This window comes from Neolamprologus multifasciatus, chromosome 10, assembly GCF_963576455.1.
Source record: "Neolamprologus multifasciatus chromosome 10, fNeoMul1.2, whole genome shotgun sequence".
Classification (NCBI taxonomy): Eukaryota; Metazoa; Chordata; class Actinopteri; order Cichliformes; family Cichlidae; genus Neolamprologus; species Neolamprologus multifasciatus.
The window spans coordinates 21,140,588-21,163,484 of NC_140448.1; the positions used below are offsets into that span (position 1 = coordinate 21,140,588).

The 22,897-nt window shown below is 39.1% G+C and overlaps 2 protein-coding genes across 6 annotated transcripts in view; both read left to right on the forward strand.

Moving 5' to 3' along the window:
• aff4 (AF4/FMR2 family, member 4) overlaps positions 1–10,339 on the forward strand; it is a 26,970-nt gene extending 16,631 nt beyond the window's left edge. For both annotated transcript variants that reach the window (XM_085175466.1, XM_085175464.1), the window contains exons 4-21: positions 392–430; positions 579–665; positions 925–952; positions 1,048–1,111; positions 1,273–1,365; positions 1,977–2,121; positions 2,324–3,077; positions 3,215–3,366; positions 3,851–3,936; positions 4,277–4,499; positions 4,871–4,968; positions 5,388–5,451; positions 6,063–6,199; positions 6,580–6,651; positions 6,811–6,904; positions 7,051–7,094; positions 7,241–7,458; positions 9,236–10,339. In XM_085175466.1, the coding sequence (XP_085031592.1) occupies positions 392–430; positions 579–665; positions 925–952; positions 1,048–1,111; positions 1,273–1,365; positions 1,977–2,121; positions 2,324–3,077; positions 3,215–3,366; positions 3,851–3,936; positions 4,277–4,499; positions 4,871–4,968; positions 5,388–5,451; positions 6,063–6,199; positions 6,580–6,651; positions 6,811–6,904; positions 7,051–7,094; positions 7,241–7,458; positions 9,236–9,363 (2,526 nt within the window). In that variant the 3' untranslated portion in view covers positions 9,364–10,339. The remainder of the gene's footprint in view (positions 1–391; positions 431–578; positions 666–924; positions 953–1,047; positions 1,112–1,272; positions 1,366–1,976; positions 2,122–2,323; positions 3,078–3,214; positions 3,367–3,850; positions 3,937–4,276; positions 4,500–4,870; positions 4,969–5,387; positions 5,452–6,062; positions 6,200–6,579; positions 6,652–6,810; positions 6,905–7,050; positions 7,095–7,240; positions 7,459–9,235) is intronic.
• Positions 10,340–15,678: 5,339 nt separating this feature from the next.
• shroom1 (shroom family member 1) overlaps positions 15,679–22,897 on the forward strand; it is a 31,976-nt gene continuing 24,757 nt past the window's right edge. For 2 of the 4 annotated variants that reach the window (XM_085175476.1, XM_085175477.1), the window contains exon 1: positions 15,679–15,903. The gene's annotated coding sequence lies outside the window, so the exon portion shown is untranslated. The remainder of the gene's footprint in view (positions 15,904–22,897) is intronic. The other 2 variants (XM_085175480.1, XM_085175479.1) reach the window with 2 other exon arrangements.

Below are 22,897 nucleotides of genomic sequence, written 5' to 3' on the forward strand. Positions count from 1 at the left end.
GCGACACCAGTAGGCGGTAGGTGAAGTGTCTTGCCCAAGGACACAACAACCGAGACTGTCCGAGCCGGGGCTCGAATCGGCAACCTTCCGATTACAAGGCGAACTCCCAACTCTTGAGCCACGGTCGCCCGTACATTAGAAACGACCTACCAAAGGCTTGTGTAGAATTTATAGCTTACTATGTCAGAGCAGTGGCACGTGTTTGATTTAATGATGTAATGATTACGTTAAAGGACATCTCAGCTTGTTACACATGGTCTGAATGAACTCCTAGTTCTCACAAAATGCCTATAGGATGACTAATAGGGCTCAAAATGGAAGCCACCTCACACATGCTGTACTGAGATCATGTTGTTTATACGTCTCATAAGCATGCTGTTTCTGTCTTTAGGGATCCGGTGATGCCAACTGTGTCGACGAAATTCTGAAGGTACAGACACAACTCTCATTTTAATAGAAAAGCCATCTGCTTCAAATAATTGAATGAACCATCAAGGTTACTCACACCTTAAAGCTCATTTTAATGTTTTTTTTTTTTCCTTCTGTTTTCTCTTTTCTCTCTCTTTTTTTAAATTCAGGAAATGACTCAGTCGTGGCCCCCTCCTTTGACAGCCATCCACACTCCCTGTAAAACAGAGCCCTCCAAGTTTCCATTCCCCACCAAGGTCAGCAGCAGTGTCTGTTTGATTAATGTGATTACGCTGTGATGAACTATTTCCATTTGTATGAATCAAACCTTGCATAAGACAAGCAAAGGAGGGTTATTTGGAAGGTTACTTAATGTGATAAGTCAACTTGTTACTTACTGCTTGTATTGAATGCATCATGGCATCTTTCTCATGAATGCAAAGTCATATAATACAGAGATCCATGAAAATAAGTTAACACCTCCTTTTAATTTTTTTTTTTTTTTTTTAATTTCAGGATACTCACCCTTTTCCAAGTGGGCACAGTGAGTATCACACGCACATAAAATAGTGAAGTAAAGTTAAATGCATATGTTTTAGGCTTTCAATCAATACATATAAATCTTTTTGTGTGTTTTAGAGCGAGGCAGTTCATCAAAGAGCTCGAGTAGCCACCAAGCCAAAGCTTGCGATGACCAGCCCACGTAAGTGCTTCATCTTTGAACCTTCTTTTTCTCTTTTCTTGTCAGTAGTGAGTGGAATAGTTGAACAGTAAATATTTGAGTTAAGAAGCTAAAAGTAATCACCGTAACTCCAAACGACTGTGGCGACATATGAAGAATAACAAATGATTCCCGTATCTCAGTAGGTTGGAGGAAGACCTAAGGCTAAGCAGCAGTGAGGACAGTGATGGAGAACAGGACTCTGCCAAGAATGCCTCAAGGAACACATCAGCAAGGTAAACTGTAGAAAACATTTTTTTAATCTAAGTCCTATGTTGAGACTTACTGTTTTAACTTTGAATCATTTTCCCGATCTTGAAAGAAAAACTTCACAGCTCGAGTAGCTTTCTTCTTCTTTTTCAGCCATTTTGTGTCTTGTCTTTATGTGTTAACAGCACCTTGATGACATAGTGATGCCTGAAATTTAAAACCATATTTTTGCTGTACTGTTGGATGCAAAGTATATATACATTTTTAAAACTGAATATAAAACAAAGCTGCTTTCTTGAGTGTGTGGAGAAAGACAGAGAATGCAAATCTTGGGGTTTTTATGCACACCTTGTAGCTTGACAGTTAAAGCACTGAAACCCATGAACTACCCAAGGACTCTTGAGCAGCTACTACACAGGTTGCATTAATCTCCTTATGCTGACTGATTCTAAACCCAGAAAAATGCATACATAAGTATTCAGATTTTTGCTGTGGTAACGAATAATCTCAACATACACAGGTTTTTAGTGACTCGACTGTAAAATACCATTATTGATCACTTAAAATCTTTATGTGGAGGTATAGATGTTTGCTCATACACCACAATGACAATGTTTAATGCTCTCCTATTGAACAGCAATAACAGCGAAGCAGCTGAGCAATCAAGGGACGACTCCAGCAGCCATAGTGGCTCAGAGAGCAGCTCGGGCTCTGACAGCGAGAGCGAAAGCAGCACGACAGACAGCGAAGCCAACGAGCAACCACGGCCTGCCTCCCCTGAAGTAATAATTTTTCTATAACTTTATACAGAGCTGTAATACCGCTTGGTTGATTAAGGATTGTATGAACCAGTTTTCACACTGTTCACTTCTATTTTTGGATTAAATATTTTTATTGTACTTTCTTCTAGACTCTTATATTTTGTTAGGAGTTCAATCAGTGAGACTGTTTCTTAATTCTGTGCTCCCCTCTGTGCCCCTTCAGCCTGAAAAACCCATGGCAAACAAGTGGCAGTTGGACAACTGGTTCAAGAAAGCCAAGCAGTTCTCACCCTCATCTCCAGTGGACAACAATAACGTCCCACCCAAATTCAAGAAAGATGGCCGAGATAACAGCTCAGGGCGCAGCTATAGTAGCCAAGGAGGAGGGTCAAAAGATTCAGCAGCACCCACCCCAAGCAGGGACCTGCGGGCAGCCCAGAAAGGTGCAGAAGGTGGCCGTGGCCGGCAAAAGTCACCCGCACAGAGCGAGGGTGGCACAAATCCACGTATTCGAGTGGGTAAAAAGCAGCCTAAAAAATCAGAGAAGCCTCCTGTGGTAGAGGAACCAAAGGGAGGTCTGAGAGTGGAGAGTGAGCCGGCTCCTGAGATACCTCCTCATCAGCCCAAAGCTGCTACGAAGGGTTCACGCAAACCAAGCAATAAAAAAGAACCCAAATCCTCGCCGAGGCCCACTACTACTCCCTCCAGCACTGCAGCCCAGCGCAAGCCCAAGGCAGCAACCAAGACTTCTCAGAAATCTCGTGAATTTGTTGACACAGACTTTTCATCATCAGACTCCGAAGGAAACGACAGCATCCCGTCCTCTTCCCAGACACCCAAGTACACAGAGAGTATCAGGACACCCGTGTGCGTTTTTTCACCTGGGGAAGAGAGAGGGCTGCTGTCTCCTCTCAGTGACCCCGAGGACCGCTACCCTGCGAGACAGCCTCAACAGCAAGTTTTATTAGTCAAGATAGGTTAGTCGAAACTGCTCGCAAGTCTTGTAAAAAGTCCAGAGAATATGTCAAGGTGTAGTGGGCACTGAACCAAAGGGGTTTCTTTACTTTGAACCAAATTAAGCATACCCTACCCTTTTCCATCCTGTTTCCCATAGATCTCAGCTTGCTGTCCAGAATCCCAGGGCGGCCCTACAAGGAACCTGCAGAGATAAAAGTGGAGAGGGAAGACTCTCTCGACAGGGACAGCAAAGACTTCAGCAAACAGAGCTCTGAGAAAAGCTCGAGCAAGGCCAAGAGGAAACACAAGGTAGAGCAAATTTCAGTGCTTTTTGTAAGAAATACATTTTATTTCTACTTGAAAGCAGAGTAAAATAGAAAAGCTTGTTATTGAGTATCCCTTTCACTTATTAAGGTCTTTTTTCCCCCCAGTATAGCATCTCTTGGAATAGCACACACAGATTTCCATTAAAGCAAGAAAGTGCATTTGAGCCAAAGAACAATTGACTACATTCTGGTTGAGATCCAGACCTGGATTTAGCGCTGTTAGATGACTGTGCATTTTACTTTAATCATAGCCACACAACTACCAAAGATGGAGAATTAAAATCTTTGTGACTGGATATTTTGGAATGTAACAGTCATTTAGGATAACAGTGAGCTGGCATAGTTGAGCTATACCTGCAATGAGTTGGCGTCTTCCGATAATAATTGGAGGCGTGTAACCTATTATTAAATCTGACTTTTTCTTTAATGCACCCTGCTTTTTATTTTTCTCTCTCATCTTTCTTTAGACTAACGAGGAAGGCACAAAGCCAGAGACCAAGCGGATCAAGCTAGAGGATAAATCTACATCCCATCATAAAAGCAGCAGTAAAGAGTGAGTAATCTTAGCTTTTGTCCTGAATATCATTACCAGTTAAACCCTCTGTAAGCCAGGAGCCTAATGTGACAGTAGTAGTTAATTTTGCCTTTTCCGATAATCACACAAAAGACGAAATAAACCCTGTAAATTCTAATGAGCATCATAACAGCTTAATGTAGTGAGTTTATTATCCCTTCAAGCTCTACCTGTTAACCATTATGCTCCATATCTGCATTCTTTGTTTATAATTACATGAAATGTTAATATTTAACTTTTTAGTTTGAATGTTTTATGTTGAGTACACAGCCTAGTTTGACACAATGCATAATGAAATACTGATTTGAATCCCACTCAGTTCTAAAAGGTCTTCGGAAAAGAAAGAGGAGCCAGTCCCCTCTCCTTCCATGCGGACAATTAAGGCAGAGCATCCCAGTCGAAAGCGGACAGTCAGCCAGTCCTCCACGTCATTGTCCAGCGGGACAGGAAGTGGAAAAGAAGGGAGTCACAGCACCAAGGGCAGCTCCACCTCCAAACATAGAAAAGGAGAGGAAAAAGGGCGCAGCACACGTGACGGCAAGGTAGACATGAGAAGCCTTTGTTATCACTGATACCTATCAAATGTTGCAGATAGGGCAGACTTACATCTTGCCAGTTGTGCAGTGTTTTTCCCTGAGCAATTTAAATACCAGAGCATGCATAGAGTGGGGAGGAAGTTGTTGTTGAGGGTAGAAAGGGAGTAGCCAAGGTCATGGCTTGCAGTGTGTATCTACAACTATAATATAATCACTGATTTTTGGTGGGATTGTTTTACATTTGTATAAGACCAACCTCTAACTTGTTGTGACTCTGTCCTGTTCTGCAAGTCTGTTTAAAAAAAAAAAAAAAAAGAAAAGAAAAAAAAAAAGCTTCTTTTTCCCTAAAATGTTATTTTCCCCATACTTCTCTGCAGGAGAAATCCTCAAAGGGTTGCGATAACCAGCTGGCTGTGCCCCCGCTCTCCACAGACGGCTCCAAGTCTCAGAGATCCAAGCTGGTGTTTGAGGACAGGTAAGAGGAGCTCTTTCCACTGTGGATAACCCCTCAGCGGGCCACAGAGAAAGAACTGCTGTGGGGATCTAGAGTTGCCTTTGATGCATAAAGCTGCAGGAGGTTGGGGAGGTCATGAATAGATGTGCCTGCATGCCAGAAAAGTTATGTTAATTTCCATTTTAAAAGGCTCTCTGCTGGGAATCGCTGCCTTTTTAATGCCGTGGTAACGCAACAACATAGTCTTGCTTCTTATTTTCATACCTTTTCACTTCACATTTTGATTTAATGAGATAAGAGCTGTTTCAGGAGTTAAGAGACTTTTTTTTTTATGACATTCTTTCAAAGTTTCTATGTTTAGTGGATATAAAAAGCACGCCACAGTGTCAAGAACACTTAAATGATTTGATTTGTTAAACCTTCTCATTATTCTCTTTCAGGGTCCATTCAGCAGATCACTACTTACAGGAGGCCAAGAAACTTAAACACAATGCAGATGCACTGGTAAGAGCAAGGCCCCAATGACTGGTGTAATTGAGAGGACTTTAAAACATTAAATGACATTTTCTATGGTGCTTTGTGTTACATATAATAAGATGTTTCCTTTTATGCAGAAAGTGATTTCACAGTGACTTTTTTTGTGGTGACTGTGAAATTTTACTTAGTTTTCAAAGCTGCTTTTAGTTTGAGCTCAGCGGGATTTCCTTAAAAATAGTAATAAAAATGCTTTTATTACCGGGTCACTGTAGATGAGCAGGTGGATCTGTTTAGCTTCACGTTTGGTATCTGTTATGTACACTTGCATTATAAAATAGCCATCTCTGTTGGATTATCTTGTTCTTACTCAAAATTTAATTATTTAGTTGCTGTTTTCTTCTTTTCTCTCTAAACACAAAATCAGGATCATAAGCTACATCAGCATAATATTACTTCAGTGATATAATTAGTTTATGCAATCCCAACCAGGTCATATTCAAACCATGTCACTTATCTAATGTTACTGGCCAAAACCATGTCAAATTATTGTCATGAATGTAGTTTGTCCCCCAGTCTCAAAAGAGTGTGTAGTATTTAATCACTATGTGTCCTCTTTATTTATTTAATTTCCTTTGCAGTTTGACCGTTTTGACAAGGCGGTTTTCTATCTGGATGCTGTGGTGTCTTTCATTGAATGTGGTAACGCGCTGGAGAAGAGCGCTCAAGAGGCAAAGTCTCCTTTCCCCATGTATGCTGAAACAGTGGAGCTTATCAAGTAAGGGCAGCCATAGCTGTGTTTATCACTGTCAGCAGAATTACACTTTAAAGGAGACCTCCACTGGTGAGAACCACTACACATGAGGACGTAGTTGTTCAAAAAAAACAAAAACAAAACCTGTATCTCTGTGCCAAAGGCCAAGCACCTCAGGGCTGCACGAGGCACAAGTTGCATAACACACCACGCTAATGGTTGATTTGCATTGTGGGTAATGTGAGCACCAGGCTTTGACAAACAAGTCTCTGCCTCTGCTGAATGGGTTTTGATACTTAGTGGATGGAGTGCTCCTTTAAAAAGTACAATATTTAAGGAGGTGCTTAATTTGCTTCAATCCTTTTCTCCTAAAAACTTGAGCTCTTGATTATCTCTGCATCCAGATACACTATGAAGTTAAAAAGCTACATGGCCCCAGATGCTACTCCAGCAGACAAGAGGCTAGCTGTGCTGTGGTGAGTACACTGAACAACATCAGGTGGTGGACTCTTGTCTTCAGCTGTCAACTCTACGTACTCATTACCTGGCCGTGTAACTTAAACTTTCCACACATTTCAAATATTTGTTGCTTCTTTCTTTAGTTTAGATCAATATTTATTCTTTTTTGCTTCCAGCCTGCGATGCCAGTCTCTTCTCTACCTGCGGTTGTTCAAGTTGAGGAAAGACAGCGCTCTAAAATACTCTAAAACACTCACCGAACACCTAAAGGTACTTTTTATTATTAACTTTATTTCCTTGGCAGACCTTCAAAACCAAAGACGTGCAGTAAAATTCCATGAAAGACGTTTTTCTCTGTGAATATGTAACATGCTTCCTCTGTGTGTACATAATGTTCTTCTTATTTCATTTGCCAGAACTCTTTGAGCAACACCCAAGCTCCCTCTCCTGGAATGGGAAAGTAAGTCACATCCTCTGTTACATCCTTTGATGTATAAAGTAAAGGAGAGGTTCTTATTTGCTGTTCTGTCAAGTGACTCCCAGATTCTCCCTCACAGTGCCAGGAAACTCATTGCCATGTCTGCTTATTTCTGTTTCCTGATGCAGTAAGACGGCAGGTATGCCCTCTCCAGTATCTCCCAAACTCTCACCGGGCACAGCGGGTGGCTACTCAGCAGTCAGCAGTACCAGCAGCACTAGCTCGTCTGTGACCATACCTCAGCGGATCCACCAGATGGCTGCCAGTTATGTCCAGGTCACCTCCAACTTCCTGTATGCCACCGAGGTTTGGGACCAGGCTGAGCAACTATCTAAAGAGCAAAAAGGTATACGACACAAGGATTTACTTGTTAGTTAAAAGGAAGAGACATATGGTCTTTGTTCTGGACTTTTAAATTTATGTTTAAAAGCAAACACAGATGGGATTTAGAGCTATTATATCCTGAGCTGCTATTTTCTACATCTTTAATAGCTCAGCAGCAGTAAGGTAGACTGTAGTAAGGTAAACATAGATGTTTGCCAGCAGTATTTGAACCCACTGTGTAAAGAGATTTGAGTATGGATCTATACAAATGGGCAGCAGGTTGGCTGATCGAGCATGCAGACCATTTTTTGTTGAATTTTTTCCCCCAGCTGCATTTTATGACTCATTTGAAGGTTTTATTTGCCTTGGTTGCAGAAATGTTTTGGTAATGAAGTGTTTTTCCTGTCACAGAGTAGGCCTTGAGATCTGTTTACCATAAAGGCAATGAGTTTGTTCGGTCTGTTTTCCTGTTATTTATTTATTTAAAGTAAAAAAAAAAGCAGATAGTTTTGTTTTTTTAAATGGTTAATGTACTGTTAGTTTTTGTTTTTGTTTTTTTGTGGGGTTTCTTTTTGGTTCTTTCCAAGTTTAAAAACAGCTTCAAATAGGACTAATTTGCTATAAGGCGATCTTAGCACGCCTCTTTTTCAACGTTTCTTTCCTCTCATCTCTATTTTAGAGCTTTTATATATTTTATAAATATACAGGAGTCTTGGCAATGAGCTACCAGAACACTTATGTCGTGCCAACAGACGTGTCATTTACTAGACTAACATTTCTTCAGATTGCACTTCTTTTTCTTATATTACTTTATAGTACATATTTTAATATAATATGGGTGACTGTTGTGAATTGGTGCTATCTAAGCAACTTTAAAAAGAACTGAATATATTAAGATAACAGAGAGTAAATGTGTAGTTAAAGTTCTTTACAATGATGAAAAGGGGAGTTTCCCTGTTCTGACCCACTTAAGATCAAAGTGGGCTGTATCTGGCCCACAATCTAACATCTGTGTTCTAGATTAATGTGCAAAAACGGATTTTATTTATCTACCGATAAATAAAATGTGTTTTCATTTTTTTTACTTACAGATGTCAAACTGTTTTTTGAATTTGAATCATTGCAATATAGTAATAATGCAAATTTCATAGCTCGAAGCATGTTTGTGATTGACTGAACTTCTGATTTAAAAACTACTGCGTTTACAAGAAACCCTCGATCGTCCACAGCCCACACAACGTTATCGCCACAATCTAAAGATGGAAAAGTCAGCAGCATCACTAAGTGCACAATTTTCCCTGGCTGTCTGGCCAGTTTTCATCCCCGCGCGTGTGTGTGTGCGCTGAGTTTGGGGTTTTCCCCTCATAGTTGAGAGGTTTGCTGGACGAGGATTTGAGGCCAAATAGTTTTTTCTTTTTTCTTGCAGTTTATGCCTCAGATTAAATCTTCAATAAATCAGATTTTTTTTTGACTTAGTATTGAGATATTTGTGGAGAGTGAAGATAACAAACATTGGAAACATTGAAACGTCGGGCTGTTCTTGATTGCCACATTGCTTGGCTGTTTTTGTGTGCAGCTGGGATTCTCAGTCTGTGTCCTTTGGCTGGTTTTTCCCGTCACACATGTTGACAAATGTGACAAATTGTGAAAATGTTTTTTGTCTCTACAATCGGTGTACATTAAAACCCTTGAATGCACTTAACTCTGTGTGGTCTGGTTGGTAATGGGACCCAATTTATCAGTCTTCTGTCATTTTATTAACCGGCCTTTCACTCGCTTTGTTTCTCCCTCTTTTCCAGACTTCTTCACAGAGTTGGACAAAGTTATGGGACCTCTGATTTTCAACACCAGCAGCATGACGGAACTGGTGCGTTACACTCGGCAGGGCCTCCACTGGCTGCGCTTGGACGCAAAAGTTAGTCCCTAGCGAGGACTCACTCCCTGCAAGCTGCTTTTCCACACACCCACACCTCAGCCTCTTGTGTTCGGCAACATCTGCTCAGAGACAGACACACAAGCGCACGCATGCCCTCAAAAAAGACAGACACACAAACACAACCCTCCTCTGGTCCACCATTTACACACACGTGTGATGAACTTCTCAGACATATCTCCAACACTGTGTCCATTTCCTACACCAGCTTGCCAAAAAAACAAAAAACAAAAAAAACAAGACAAAAATACCAACACTGAGCAATTTAGAGCATCTCTCACCTTCGACGGCACCACACAGGGAGAAGCATCCAAACTGCAGCAGGAGTCAGAAGAGCTTATCGCCTGGCTTCACACATATATCGGCATTCTTAAGAAATCTTCGAAGGCCATGTTTTTAATCTCTTCAGCATGGAAGCACTGGGTGAATTATTTATTATGAATACACTAAAACTCTGCTTTGGTTTTTAGGCTACTTTGGCTTTGAACTTTTTATTTGTCTTTGTTTCACCAAAGTACCTCCCATGAACACCAAAGGTGCTTTAAAAATGAAGGTTTCTCTTTATCATTTCTGTGCCTTGTATGTCAGCTACAGGAAAATAGTCACCGGTCATATCTGATTCAATTATTTTTCTTTTCTTTTCACAGTTTTTACTTTTTTGTTTTTTTAACACTTAACAGTTGTTTCAGCAGTTATTCTTGCAGCATTTACTGGGTTTGTGGGGGGTTTTTTTGTTTGTTTTTTTATGTATTTGCAAAGATGGTGTTGGTCACCACAAATTAAACCTTGAAGAATCCCACTGAAGATTTAAGGACTGAAGGAAGGGCTACTGTGCACAGCAGATTTCGTGGGGCACACACATATTAATAAATATGATATGAATATGATCCCTTAGGACATCTGTTGATCGGTGTACTTGGCTCAAAAAGTGCCATTTCATTTTTCAGAATCATGAAATGTGATTGCCCTTTCTAATAAATTAAACGCTTCACATGGCCTCCAGGGGTCGCTAGCGGGAGACCTCAGCAAGATTGATGATGGCAAACGTTGAGATTTTCCGCCTCTTTGAAGCTTCACAATTCGGGGTCTTTGTTTGAAATGTTTTCCCACTCGTAGCGGCATTGTTCATTCAAAAATTTCCTAGAGGACGAGCCGTTTCCAAATCAGTGTTATTCTTTTTTTCTAGGGAACAGCAGGGAGTGTTTAAGTATTGAAGATCATGTCCACATCCAATGCAGTCACAGTACATTTTATAAAAACTGGGTCTGAGTTGCCGCTAATTTGGCTGAACAGAAGCTAATTTATTTGAAGGGAAATATGTCGTCTGGGCAATGGAACTCATCAGCGATGCAGATGATCAGTGTTGTATTTATACAGCAGAGTTTTAAATCTATGATTATATATTTCAAGAAAAAGTATAAAAACCAATATAGATTTTATTTATATACCAACCTTTTGGTATTTCTTTTACTTCCTTCTAGCCAAGCAAAAGTATAACATGTCAGACGCATAAAGCAGGGTTACAACAGAGGTTATAAGAACAAGTATTTGTATATGTTCCTATTTAAAGTTGTCAAACTGTAATCGCACTTGTATTACAAGATAGTAGCTGGCGCAGTATGTTAACATTGTATTGATTTTTAAGTTGGCATTTGGATTTTTACAGTAATTCACTTCTGAACATGAACTGTCCATTTTGGTTGTTTCAAGCCCACTTTCTATCAAAATATGCTGGAAATACTAAAGCCTGGACCAGATGGCATTCATTTTGTTTTGGCTGGACAAGAACGTGCCAGAAAGATCTATAATGCCTTTTTTAATTTATTTTCCCCCCTGCATGTCAAGACTAAACAAAATGCTGTTTGGCCCAGGTTTGACCCTTCCTTTTTTTCTTGTTCTTTTCTTGTCATTTTCATTCTTTTACTGGCTCCCTGGCCTTTGTTGTAGGAAGGGATACTGTTATTTTCTCTTACACTTGAAAAAAAAAAAAAGCAAGTCATAGGAGGTATTATTTTAATCTATGCAGGATTTTTACAAAAAAAGAAAAAACTGTTTCTGTGGAAAATATAATTATATTTTTATGTTTGGGATTCCTCTGTCCCCCACTTTCTTTTTCCCACCTCAGTGAGAAACCTGTTGAACTCAAATCCAATGCCTTTAGCTATTGCAATTTTGTGTACTGGTTTAGTATGCGAGCTTGGCTGTGTGTGTGTGTGCGTTCATGTGTGGGTGTATGGATCTGTGTGTATAGATCTGATTTTATAACCAAACACAGATGGCTTTAGCCATTTTCTACTTAAAGCTGGAGGCCACTTTTCTCATAGGAATTCCTCTGTGGGTTTTGCCAGCCCAGTCAATGTCTTCATACACTGGTACACTTTGTAAGTAGAGGTCAGCGCCTTGTGTTCCCTACACTATCTTGTACTCAAATGTAAAAAAGAAATGAATTTAAAAAAATATCCTAAAACGAAAAAAATAAAAATTTAGCATTAGAGAAAATTCTTAACGATTTGCTACTCATACTTATTTATTTTTCTGCCCCTTTTGCTTAATGTTTCTTTCCTATTTTGCCTTTTTAATGAGCACCGTTTTATGAAATAGGAAGGTGTAAATGTAACGGGGTTGTTCAGGATGAGATTTCATTGTAATTAGTAATTAATATTAATTCTAACTTGAAAGAATCCAGGGTAAGATGAGGTTTTTTTTTTTTTGTTTGTTTGTTTTGTTTTTTTCATTCAGTAGGAAAATGTTAACACTTGCATGTTTCTATTTAAATACAAATGTATAAATTGTAAATATAACATTTCTTTAAGGGTGAATTTCTACTACAGGTTGACATTTTTATTAAATTTAAAAATGCTGTAAATATACTTGTGAGATACTTTATGCACATTTTTTTTTCCCTTTGGGATTTTTTTTTCCTTCTTCCAAGTGGTTACAGATTACACTCCTAGTCTGTTAACTCTGTATATCAAATGCTTTCTCAGTCCTTTTTCTAACTGTGCTGGTATTCTTTGTCTTCTGCTTCACTGTCTCAGTATCACGGTCGCCGCATAATCATTAACGTCTCTCGATCCAAGTGCGAATATTTTGTCTTCTCTGTATTTGATATGGAGCTGTGTACTTTTTCATGAAGTGTATATTGTTGATCTCATGGGATGGATGGATGGCATGTGTACAGTCTGTTCTGTAAAACCATGTCTGTTTCTTCCTCAGAGAGAGGTATATTTACTATGTGTCCCTTTTGAACAATTGGTCCAACATGTCTTTTGAAACAGAGGTATTTCTCTACACATCAAAACCAGTTGTAGCAGTTTATACAGTAAGTTGTATAACACCTTTTTTTCTAGAAGTTGTCTCAGAGCCGAGACCAGCAGCATACACTATGTACAATAATCTAAATTGGATTAGTTTTAAGAGAACTGATGATAGAGATACTATATATGATGGATGCAATATGATTAAAGGTACTCATTGAAGTTTGATCTTCAAACTTAGGTAATGTAATTTAAAAGCATTCTTGTGAAGTGAGTATTAATTGTGACTAATAAAAGTCTGTCCTGAATATTCTTTGTATTTTGCCGTATTGAGAATAAAATATATATGGATATGTTTAATAGAGTGCGGTTTCTTTTTTTTCTTTTTTTTCCTTTCCATCAGCTTTAGATTTTCTACTTGATGTAGTTTAAAGCAACTGATGTGTTTTGTGTCTTAACAATTTATAAATTTCTCTTTCATGTTTTGCCTTCGGAACTCTTAATTCATCTGGCATCAACGACCATGCTCTGTTCAAAGTCCCTAAAATAAATCACCTTGCTTTCCCTTTCTGATGCTCCATTTGAACCTTGGCAGGTCCTCCTGGACCACACGCTGTTGCCAGGTCAACAAGCAGTTGAACAGGTGTACTTAATGAAGTGAGCATCAGTTAAACAAACACAAAACAGAACTGCCTTCTCTAAAGAGTGCATTCTTACAGGGAATGAGGGCTTATTTTAGTGGACTTTTTGACATATTTTTCACCAGGAACCCATCATGTTGCAAAAAATCGAGCACATCATAAAGGTGGTGATCGGAGCTGTTAATTTAGTCGAAGCCAAATGTCTGAGTCATTGTCAATTTATCAGCATTTTTGCTGATGTCCATGATACCCATGGCCTTGCTATCCCACACTGAAGTAATATTTATAAGCTGAGGGGCCCTGCGGACGCATTTCTCTGCGATGACACGCTGACTGAATGTGGAAAAACTGAGACCATTGTTGAAATTGTTCCTATTTTTTCCAGACATCTCAGTCTGTTTGTTAAAAGTCTGGATGATTCACTAAATGCAAATGTTTTCAGAATATCCGTGTACTTCTTTACACAGGAAAGGAACATTTTGGAAATGTAATTATGCAGTGGTTTTTAGTGGCTTGAGCTAAATGAGATCAAATGATACTGTGTGGCCTGCAAACTAAAATGGGACTAACACCCATCTAGACTGAAGTGTTTCCCCCCTTAAAACAGTTTGCATATTTAGAAATAAGGTAATCTTCCTTGTGCAATCTCAAGAAACACGGTCTACAAAATTTGTCTGTGGTAGTAAAGCATAATGAACTTTTGCAATTATTGTTTGTTATTTCCAAACTCAATATCAGAATGGCAAATCTTGCTAGAATGAAAAAGATAAAACACCCTAAATAAATACAAATACACACAAGTTAGGTCCTGGAGTCACAATATACATTACAAAGTAAAAGTACCCATCTCTCTTGATAGGAGGAAACCTTTCTGCAAACACTTGCAGTTGGAAGTAACTCCTGTGTAATTTACAAAGGCAGACAGATTGGCAACATGTTGCCATCAGTCTGGATGAGTCTTTGTCAATTAGCACAACTCAAGGAGATTCGACTCTGTGCTGGTATGCTTGACAATTTCACTCTGCAGCAAAAAAACATGCCCGACGTGAGATAACTTGAGCTTATTGGATAAAACAGATATAGTTTAACTTTGAGGACATAACTTGCAGTTGAAAAAAAAGAAGTTATAAATAGCAGTATATGTTGTTGCAACACTCAGGATATTGGAAAATGTCAAAAAAAAATCATAATGATATCATATTGTGAGTGATGTATTCTGGTCATATTTTGTGGGGTGACTGGTGACTCCCACATCTAGTGAAAATACTTTGCATTAAGCAGTGATAATGAACCGTTGTGGTGTGTAATCAGAGAGTGGTGAACCACATATGAAGCTGTATTTGAATTATCCAGCTCTAGTCTCTTTTTACACAGTGTGACATTATTTTATCAACCCTATGTAGTGATGTGTACACCACAGATGGCTGCTGACCCAGGACAAAGCCTAGGCTTCATTCCACAGTGAATGAATTGCCACCAAGTGGCCATTAGTTGCTATTGTCATTGCTGTTATCCTGTCCTTTTTTTTTTTGCTATATTATCAGTGGATTGCCACTTCAGTTGATTGTTAGTCAGACCATGTGACATGCACAGAGGTGATGGATAACTAAAAAGAGACAGCCCAAGTGCTTCATTTAATCTTTAATCAGGGAGTATAAAGGAACAGACAGAACAATGTAGAGTTTAAGGAAAATATATTGACTGTAGAGTTAGCTTGAAGATAGTTTATAGAATTAAACTATGCTGAATGGGGTCCATGAACTAAATATACCTTTACATGTCCATGAATATGCCTTTATGGAGCTTACAGTAAGTAATGCAATCTGAGATCATACAGTGTTTGTGACTCAGTAACAAAGACATCAGAGTAACCTGACTTTCCCTGAATATCTTCACAGTGAGCTCATGACATCCCAAACCACCCAAATTGTTTGGCCTCAGTAATTCATGTCTTTCAGTAAGATTAAAAAAAAGGTTTCTAGTTAATCTTTCTGTGCATGAAACAAAAGTAGTTTATATAGCTTTGCATGGCAGAGCCTCTTAGAAATGATTATCTCCTTTGAATCCACATTGCTCTGGCCTGAGAACATTAACTCTTTGTAAAGGCAACTTGCAACATTTTACTTTTATTATTTAGCCACATTTTAAACATTTGTCGCTTCTTACAGATAATTTTATTTTCAAAATCGTTTTGTATTTGAAGTTTAGCTTCAGCTTTCTCTTTCTTTCTTTTGTTCTTTCTCTCTCTCTCTCTCTCTCTCTCTTTTTTATAAATGAAAACAATACCGGGAAATTAACTTTTCCACTGTTCCGCCATTAATGTGTTCTGACCAATAGGATGTCGTGCATTTCCACCTCGCCCGCCTCCCGCCACGTCTAATTGGCCACCTTGGTCCTCCGTTACCTTTCATCCGCTTCTCTCTCCAGGGAATAAGGTAAGCTGAGTGCGGACGGAAGAAAAGGAAAGCTCATTACCAGAGGTTGCGAGACACGCCAGCTAACAATATACAGGTGAGCCGTCCTTGTTAGTTAGTTAGTGTAACTATCACTGATAAACGAAGAGGAAACCCACTGAAGACAACAAACCAGGAGTAAAGCTACAGTTTGAGGACCGCTAAGGAAGCGGGAATCGGCAGGTACGTTGAGGGTAGTTTAGGGTGGCAGCAGGTGCATCCAGTATCGCCGTGGCTGCTCAGTTTCGGTTGTCAGCTGTTAACCCGTTGGTTTATTAGTGAAAATGTTCGCAGAATACCTGTATGACAGTGACACCTTACAGTCAGACCTCTTGTTGCTGTTGTAAAAGTTGTTTTTTTGTGTCTGTGGGAAGTTAAAGTGTCCACGAATAAGCTACAGCTGGTCTCAGTTCAGTTTTATTACTGGGAGGTGAGGTCAATAGTAGGATCTGGTGGTATTTAGCAAAGCCCATCTAGGCTGCTTATATCGCTACTTATTTATTTTGTAATACTTAATAAATGTATTATATATGTATGTGTGTGTGTGTGTGTAAATTAGATGTAATTCGTAATCTATACCCTTAACCTTTAAAATGCCATAGTTTTCCTTAGTTTTTAATATGATGAGGTTTTATCTGCGTTAATGTTAGCAGCTTCTTATTAATAGACATTATTATTACTGTTCATGAATGTTAGGTAACAGTGAGAGATAATAAGCAATATCTGAGTTGACAGCTGACTGATAAGCTTGTAATAGATACTGAGGACTGGAAAGAAACAACCCTAAACCCTAACTACTGTTATCACCATATTAAATTGCTGTGTTGTACCTTACTTACTCATGCTTTGGTTGTTGGTTGAAACAAATCAAAACAACTAAAAAAAACATAGTACTGTCCTGCTCTAACCTCACTTCATTGCCTTAAATTGATACCTAGCGCTCAATTATGCACAAGGAGGGAGGGAGGGGTGGGGGGGCTTTTTAGCTAATGAGTGGAGTATGTTTTATTTAAAGGGAAACTAGACACTGGTGTTTTGTGTTGGAGCTGAAACTGAGGCACTTAGGCTGTGAGGTTGGTCAGATGGTGGGAGCACACTGGCCTCTCTGTGTGCTGCTGTTGCCAGCCACTGCTGGAGGATGCCATGCTTGGGGCTGCTGACCTGGCTCAACCCCAGCTACATCCACAGAGCCTGACCTGACAGCAGCACGCACTCAGATATTTGGGTATAATTATGTAGGCGTAATGCATGCAGAGAGATGAGGGACTTAGCCCAGAGGTGCTTGCATAAACACCTGTTGATCCCAATCGGCAGCTAGCATGTGGCAATACAAATATTTGGTAATGGTTGCATACAGGTGGCGGCTTGGACTGTAGCTTGAGTAAGTGTTGTTTGCAGGAAGTATAAAGAAGAAAGAAAGCCGGAAACCAAAGATGGAAGCAAATAGCAGAAGGGTAGCGTTATAAATGAGAGTAGGGTCACAAAGCCATGGGGTGTAAATGTAAACTTAGACTGGGTGTTGAAACCTGATCTCAGTCTTCCCCTCTCTCTCTCTCTCTCTCTCTCTCTCTCTCTCTCTCTCTCTTTTTTTTTTTTTTAGGGAAAAAAAAGTAAAGTATGTAATGTTGTAGGAATTCAACCCTGCATGCGGTATGTTTTTGTTCGACCTGTAGGACATGGTCATTTTTATGTTTATTTTTTTTCCTCGAGCGGTGGAAAATTACTCACACTGCAGCTGAACGTATGTAGTGGATGTAGTTTGGATGTTTAAATTATTTTTGTGACCTTTTATACAACCAACCACTGCAAGGTTGAAGCGACTGGCTTGGCTGTGGGCGTGAGGTTATAGTTCACATAGGTTTCAGATTATTTCTGTAGAAACTGAGGTTTTTGTGGTTGATCCAGATGAAATGGGATTACACAGAAAATCTCATTAAATTTCAGAGACAAAGCAGCTGAAAGTAACAGAAATCTTTAACACATTACTTAACAGCGCAGTAATTAAACCATTATCAGCCTCACTTTGAACTTTGCACGAGGCATCATAGTGAAATAATGGCGTAAGATGTAGCAGGAAGGTCTCTAAGTTGTAAATCAATGAGAAGCCCGTTAGTTTCTGTTAGCCTTAAGTGGATTGTTTACATGATGGAAGTGCAGGCTTGATGTAATATACCTTTTGCTTTGAACCTGAATGATGTGAGACTGATGTGTGAATGGCATTGTTAGTTCTGGGAAGATAAATGTATACCGTTGTGAAAGAAAAAAGTGATATCATGAATGAGTCATAGAATTAGGTGTTAGGTTCACTGGAGTCTTTTGATGAACGAAAGGATTGACGCAGGCATGCTGTAATCAGCTATAAGAAAGAAGTTTAAGAGCATAGTAAGTGGGGATTTTTTTCTAGGGATTTTTGGTCAGTAGGAACTTAAATATCACCATATTTTTTGCGAGAAATAAAGTACTCTGAGATAATATTGGAAGTATGTCACAGGTAATACTGCAGATAAAATGTGTGTTTGATTTGTCAAAATAGATATGTGCTATATCGAACGAATTCACATTTTCTCTCAGGGAGAATTTGATCCTTTACAACTGTGTTTCGTGACATGTTTTGGTAAGCTGAGGTGGCCCGGTGGTTTCTTTTTTTTTTTTTTCCATATTTTTTTTTTTGAATTTTTTTATAGTACAATACAAACGTTGAACACCCTCACATTCACACACCCATCCATACATCAAACCTGCCTACATCACATTCAAATGTAGAAATGAGCATAGTTCTCACAGTAATACAAAAATACAATGGGTTAGGATAGACAAGATTTTCCCTTCCTTCCCTTCTTCTTTTCCTTCTTTTTCATAAATGTCCTTCACCTCCACTCCCTAAAATATCCATATATGGCTTCCACATATTCACAAAGTCCCATTGTTTGCCCTTGGCAATATATGTTAGTCTTTCCAGGCCTAGAGAGACTGCAATTTCCTTCTTCCAGAGTCCCATGGAGGGAGCATCCATACTCTTCCAACATAGCGCAATGGCTCTTCTGGCTTGAAGTAGTCCATAGTCCAGTAATTTAGTTTTTTTTTTCCGATTGCTTAAATTCCCTTGGATATCCGGTGGTTTCTTTTGTTTCCATTTCAACATCCATGTCTTTGTGTTCACAATAACGCAAACCGGTACCAATTATTTGACAATTCCAGGGTGGCTGCTTTCACCCCGTATAGAGTGATTTGTTTATCACAGAAGGAAAGATTTGGGAAAAGTGTAATCTGTGCAGTATCTCAAATTGTAGCGGTCCACATCTGGCACGTAGTGAACAAGTATAAAAGCAGTGCGTCATTCATTTTAAAAATAAAATGAATCAGAATGTGTTTGTTTGAGGTAAAAGCGAAAACATGTTTGCTGACCAAAGTCCTCAGACACAATGTTATCAAGATTTTAGGGGTAATAAAGTCAGACTTTATTACCTTACAAACTGGACCACTAAAGTCTGACTTTATTACCCAGACTTTATATCTGACCTTATATCATCCAGAAAGAGGTTAGTCTTTCTTAAAGCGTGGGCACGTTGTCGTGTTGATACTGTAACATATTAATTAAACCCTAGTTAGAGCTGATGTTAGGTGTTATAATGTTTAGTGGTCCAGTTTGTAAGGCTGTTGAAAGTCGTGCCCTTGGGAAGGTCGGTGTGATAATTGAAGAGGATTTTAGCGTGCCTCTGTGTTTTGTATATTTATTGTATTTGTATTCAGATATGCTCACTTGCACTGCAGTGACTTTCATGAGGTCCTGATGAGGAAATCATGGCAGATCAGTTGATTTTTCTTTTATAGTTACCTAAAGTAAGAGCACACAAGAGGAAGAGAAAAACCTGCTTGTAGGGTGTATTCAAGCCCAAATTGCCCTACATGATTAATAAGTAATAAACTAAACAAGGGAAGTCTGTAGGTGTTGTTATTAAGTTGCACCAGACGAGCTGCAAATGGAACATTTAGATACCAAGGTTAGATGCATAACTGGTGTTGACTTTTTTTTTTAAAGCATGCTATTATATGATAGACACTTAGGTGAAAATGTCCCTTTGCCTTTAGATGGTTTCTGTGATGTTGGGCAATATGAGGAAACTTAAGGACTCTTCATCATCATATACCTAGTCATAGTTTTGGATACCTTTTCTCCTTGTTTTGTATTGAATCATTTCTTTAGTATAAAGGGTAAAACAATGGTAAAAATGATAGCTGATCACATGTAAGTCTTTATTTTAAATCATCACTGTCTATATGCATGCATACATAAAGATGAAGATCGTCTGAGCGCCCTTCACTTTGACTGTCATCTTCTCTCTCCTCATGCATGGATGGCCTTCCAGAGATTTGAGGGGGTCCTTTACGCTCCGTTTTTGAGAAACAGGCAAGGCTGTCCCCATCACCATCCAACAGACTTAAACAGATGGAACCTTTTCAGCTCTTTTTGCTCGCTTTTTTCCCCCTCCTCATTTCCTGTCTTTTACTCCAGGGCTCTGTCCTGCAGGCAATGACAGGGGCTTATTTACAATGGCTTTGACAACTCACTTGTCTGTAGTTGTGAGCTATGGTCAGATCCTCCTTCTTTTGTCAGAGGAGCAGAAAACCAGTTAAAGTCCTACATAATGGACGGACATGAAGAAGAAAAATGGCTGCCAGGGGTTATTACTGGCTAGGGCGAGACCCCCCTTTGGGGAAGCTGAGAAGTGTGTTCGGTTATGTGTGTGCCTTCCTACTCTGGTGCTCTTACAGGACCACTCCTGCTCTATTGTTTGGACCTATAAGCCCCTCATTGTTATGTGGTAGTGTCATATGTCATGAGTGCATTTTTCATGTGTGTGGTAAAACATGTGAGTAACCTACTTGTATGGGCAGCTTTTAAAAATACATCCTGAATCTTTTTTTTCCCGCTTTTTTTTAGGAGCTGTGTAGATAGAATGTCAGCAGCATATTAGATAAAGGTCTTTTACCCTCACAAAGTATTTAAAGGTGCCCCATGGGGTTGTCTTTTATAAAAACAAAATCAAGGGGCATTTTTTGTTGTTTCAAAGTTGTGTTGCAGATTTCTTCCTCTCTGTCTCTGGATCATTGCTGGATTTTTTTAAATGAAAACCCTGATCTTGGTGATAAATTGAACATAGTTGCATGCATGTGCATCATTGTTAGCATACATGAGACAAATAAACACTACAAAAGTGCTGACATGATGACACGCAAGGGCAAAAACTTCACTGGGTACTTTTAATTAGAAGACATTGTGTTATTGCCTTTTCGAAAGTATATCCCAGCGGAACCTGGACTGTAAAAATCTATTTTCTATACCATATCTTTTTTTAATCTTTTCTTATCTTATTGATTTGTTATTGCTTATCCAACAACAAATTCAGTGCCCTACACATTCCACTCTTTTTGAAATAACTTAAGATTTACATGTGATTAAATATGCAATTTTTGTTTCTTTCTGCATGATATAAAAGCAGATTATTCTATAAATATTTGAACTGACCAATTTAAATTCTGCATAAATAGAGAAAATAATGCATTGCGTTATTTGTCAAGAACAACACATGCAGCAAATCCATCAGGACAAATCCAAATCCAGCACAGCGCTGGACTTAAATGCTGCACACTGATCACGGATTATTACTTTACAGTTGTAAAATCTCTAATGAATGACACTGGGGATTACGCTATTCCTTTTTTCACTGTGGTTTTCACAGCGGAGTATTCAGTAAAAGGCAGGAAGGCGCACAGTCTGTGGGGTGTGTGCTTGGGTCTGTGCCGTACCTGCAGGTCTGCTTTAGGGTCCTCTCAGGTTTCATAGCCCCTGATGAAAAGGTGTGGGTGAGGGGTTGTCAGTGAGAACTGAGCTGGCCAGGGACGCATTAATGTGGCTGTGATATTGACTAATAAAAGAGGCCTTTACAGCTGTCCGACATGGCTGGAACTAACCGCTTGATGTCTTTTTTGTGTGTGTGGTTGTCCAGTCAGTGCTGACATAGCTTCAGCACGTTGCACACATCAAAATGATAAATTAGTGTGGGCTAAAGTGATTGTACAGTGGATTGTTTAGTTGACATTCTGCAATAGAATTATGATTTCAGTCATTTGTCATGCAAAAATAAGCCTCTCTGATGACAAAATTTATTGCTGTTCTCTGTTTCATGCCAGTGTGAAATGAATATCTTTTTTTTTTACGTTTAAAATACTCATGATTAAAGGAAAAATGAGTATAATCGTGAGCTGCCCTTCTGAAGTAATTTAAGACAGATTTCTTTTTGATTTTTCTCTGCCAGAAATGGTCCTGTTTAATATTACATGCAATCTGTCTTATTCCTTTGGACCTTTCAGACTATTAATATGCCATCTGACTAGAACAGGCCAAGCCACAAGACAAATATTAAAAAAACACAACCAAGACATATAGTCAGTATGTAATAGTATATATAACAGCACTGTAAAAAAAATACTGTTTTAAATATTTTTCCATCTTGAATAGCTTTTTTTTTTTTCAGAGAAGACATTAATGTTAACCCCTGTAGTCACTTCACTCTATTTTTCTGTACCAGGTTACAAAGTCCAAATTGAGTTGCACTGTTTTGTAGTGAAGTTTAATCTCTGTGTGATTTGTTTTAAAGTCTTAACCCCTCCACACCGTCCTCCTCCTTCTCCTTACCCCCTTTTTCATCCCCCGCTTTGAGGTAGAAAACCTGCACTGCCACTAGCAACATGAGCCCATTGTGATCAGTACCCCTAAAATTAACCACGGTGGTAAACTTGGTTCTGAGAAAGACTATAGAGATTAGGAATCTCTTGGCTCCTGAGCATGATAATCAGCACTATTATGTTACTGTATGTGTTTCAAAAGCAGGATAATTAGAAGTTAATACCAAGTATTTCACCTTGGCAGAGGCATTGGTATAATGTGAGGCGTATGCAGAGGTGTGGGTGGCACTCTGTAATTATCAGGACATTAGACACACATTTGTTCTTTTGATACACCTTTGTCATGTGCTCTGTCAGTGAAACTACTTAGGCAAAGGTGGGACGAATGCAGAAAACTCAGTTCATGTCGCAACAAAGAAATACTGTACTCCAGATAAAATAATAACTCTGCTTTTAGTTGTTTCCTTTTCATTATATAGTTCTCTGCAGC